The sequence below is a fragment of the Choloepus didactylus genome, chromosome 1 (assembly GCF_015220235.1).
Source record: "Choloepus didactylus isolate mChoDid1 chromosome 1, mChoDid1.pri, whole genome shotgun sequence".
Taxonomy (NCBI): Eukaryota; Metazoa; Chordata; class Mammalia; order Pilosa; family Megalonychidae; genus Choloepus; species Choloepus didactylus.
In genome coordinates, this window is record NC_051307.1 from 60577817 (window position 1) to 60579662 (window position 1846).

General features: G+C 34.2%; 1 protein-coding gene across 1 annotated transcript; it reads left to right on the forward strand.

Annotated features, from left to right (window-relative positions):
• Positions 1–463: 463 nt before the first annotated feature.
• Positions 464–1387, forward strand: LOC119532382 (olfactory receptor 5K1-like; the record flags this gene model as incomplete). Its single annotated transcript, XM_037834800.1, has 1 exon — positions 464–1387. A coding segment is annotated over exon 1 (924 nt), but the record flags the coding sequence as incomplete, so codon positions are not given.
• Positions 1388–1846: the final 459 nt, after the last annotated feature.

Below are 1846 nucleotides of genomic sequence, written 5' to 3' on the forward strand. Positions count from 1 at the left end.
CTATTTTCTATGTTCACCCCCGAGGGAAGGTATATGAAAAAAGTTTTCTCTGTGAACAAAATACATATACAGAAAACTGCTTCTAAGTATATTCTAAGGGTACCCAAAAGGAAAAAAAAAATACATTGATATGGGAACACATAACCAAATATGGGTATCCTACTTTGGTACATGGTCTTGCAAAAATTCATGCAGTGAATCTTTACTTTTGCAAATAGTATCTCTGGAATTATCAATATATTTTTGTAAATCTTGAACTCAGAACTTGAGATGACTGAAGTTGACAATTAGGGGAATAGTTTTCCCAAGAGGTGCAATTGCCTGTATTTGAAAAAGAGTACAGAATGCTTGAAGAAAAAGTATGTCTGCCTGTTGTGCAAGAGAAATATGAAGTGAAAATTAGACATAATTTAAATCATAATCTTATTTCTGCATAATTCCTATCTCAACCGAGAAGGTAGAGATGACTGGGCAAAACCACTGCATGACAACAGAATTTATCCTAGTAGGATTTACGGATCAACCAGAGTTGAAGACCCTTCTGTTTGTGATGTTCTTTGCCATGTATCTGATCACTATGGTGGGGAATCTTGGTTTGGTTGCCTTGATTTACCTGGAGCATCGTCTTCACACACCAATGTACATCTTTCTGGGTAACCTGGCTTTGATGGATTCCTCCTGTTCTTGTGCTATTACCCCCAAGATGTTACAGAACTTCCTTTCCAAAGACAAAACAATTTCCCTCTATGAATGCATGGCACAATTTTATTTCCTCTGTTTTGCTGAAACTACAGACTGCTTTCTTCTGGCAGCAATGGCCTATGACCGATATGTGGCAATATGCAGCCCACTGCAGTACCACACCAGGATGTCAAAGAAACTCTGCATTCAGATGACCACGGGAGCCTACATAGCTGGAAACTTGCATTCCATCCTTCAAGTAGGGTTTCTCTTTAGATTAACTTTCTGCAGATCTCATGAAATCAATCACTTTTTTTGTGATATTCTTCCCTTATATAGGCTCTCCTGTGTGGACCCTTTTATTAATGAATTGATGGTCCTTATCTTTTCAGGGTACATTCAGATCTTCACTATTACCACAGTCCTAATCTCTTATCTCTACATCCTTCTCACTATTTTCAAAATGAAATCCAAAGAGGGAAGTGGCAAAGCCTTATCGACTTGTGCATCCCATTTTCTCTCTGTCTCAGTATTCTATGGGTCTCTTCTCTTCACATATATTCGACCAAATACAGTTAAAGGAGAAATGAATGATATGTCCATTGCTATATTTTATACTCTAGTAATTCCTTTATTAAATCCTTTTATTTATACTCTAAGAAATAAAGAAATAATAAATGTTATGAAAAAAGTAATGAAGTGGAGAAAAATCACATAACATTTTATAAAACAAATATAATGTCTTGTTGTAAAGTGATTTTTGTATCCTAAAAATGTTGATTTTCAAAGCCAAGGGATACTGAGAAAATGGAAAATGGTCAGTTTTATATAAAATATTAAATCACCTAAATATGATGATATGTAAATCAAATAATGAATAAATGAATAATTTCTGAAAGGAAGGATTCTGCTAAAATACATTTCAAAATATAGGGTAGCACTGTCCATCAGGAATGTATATATGATTACTCCTGATTCCACTATTTTTTCACAGGGTATTTAACTACAATGTGCAATATCCAGAAAACACTAGGTTTAGAAATCAGTAAATAAAAGTAGCTTTCATTTAATATTAATGCCATATTTTGAAACCCTTACAGAATATTCTTCAAACTCAGGCACATTCCATTTTCTCAATATTAATCTCTTCTTTAGCAACATCATC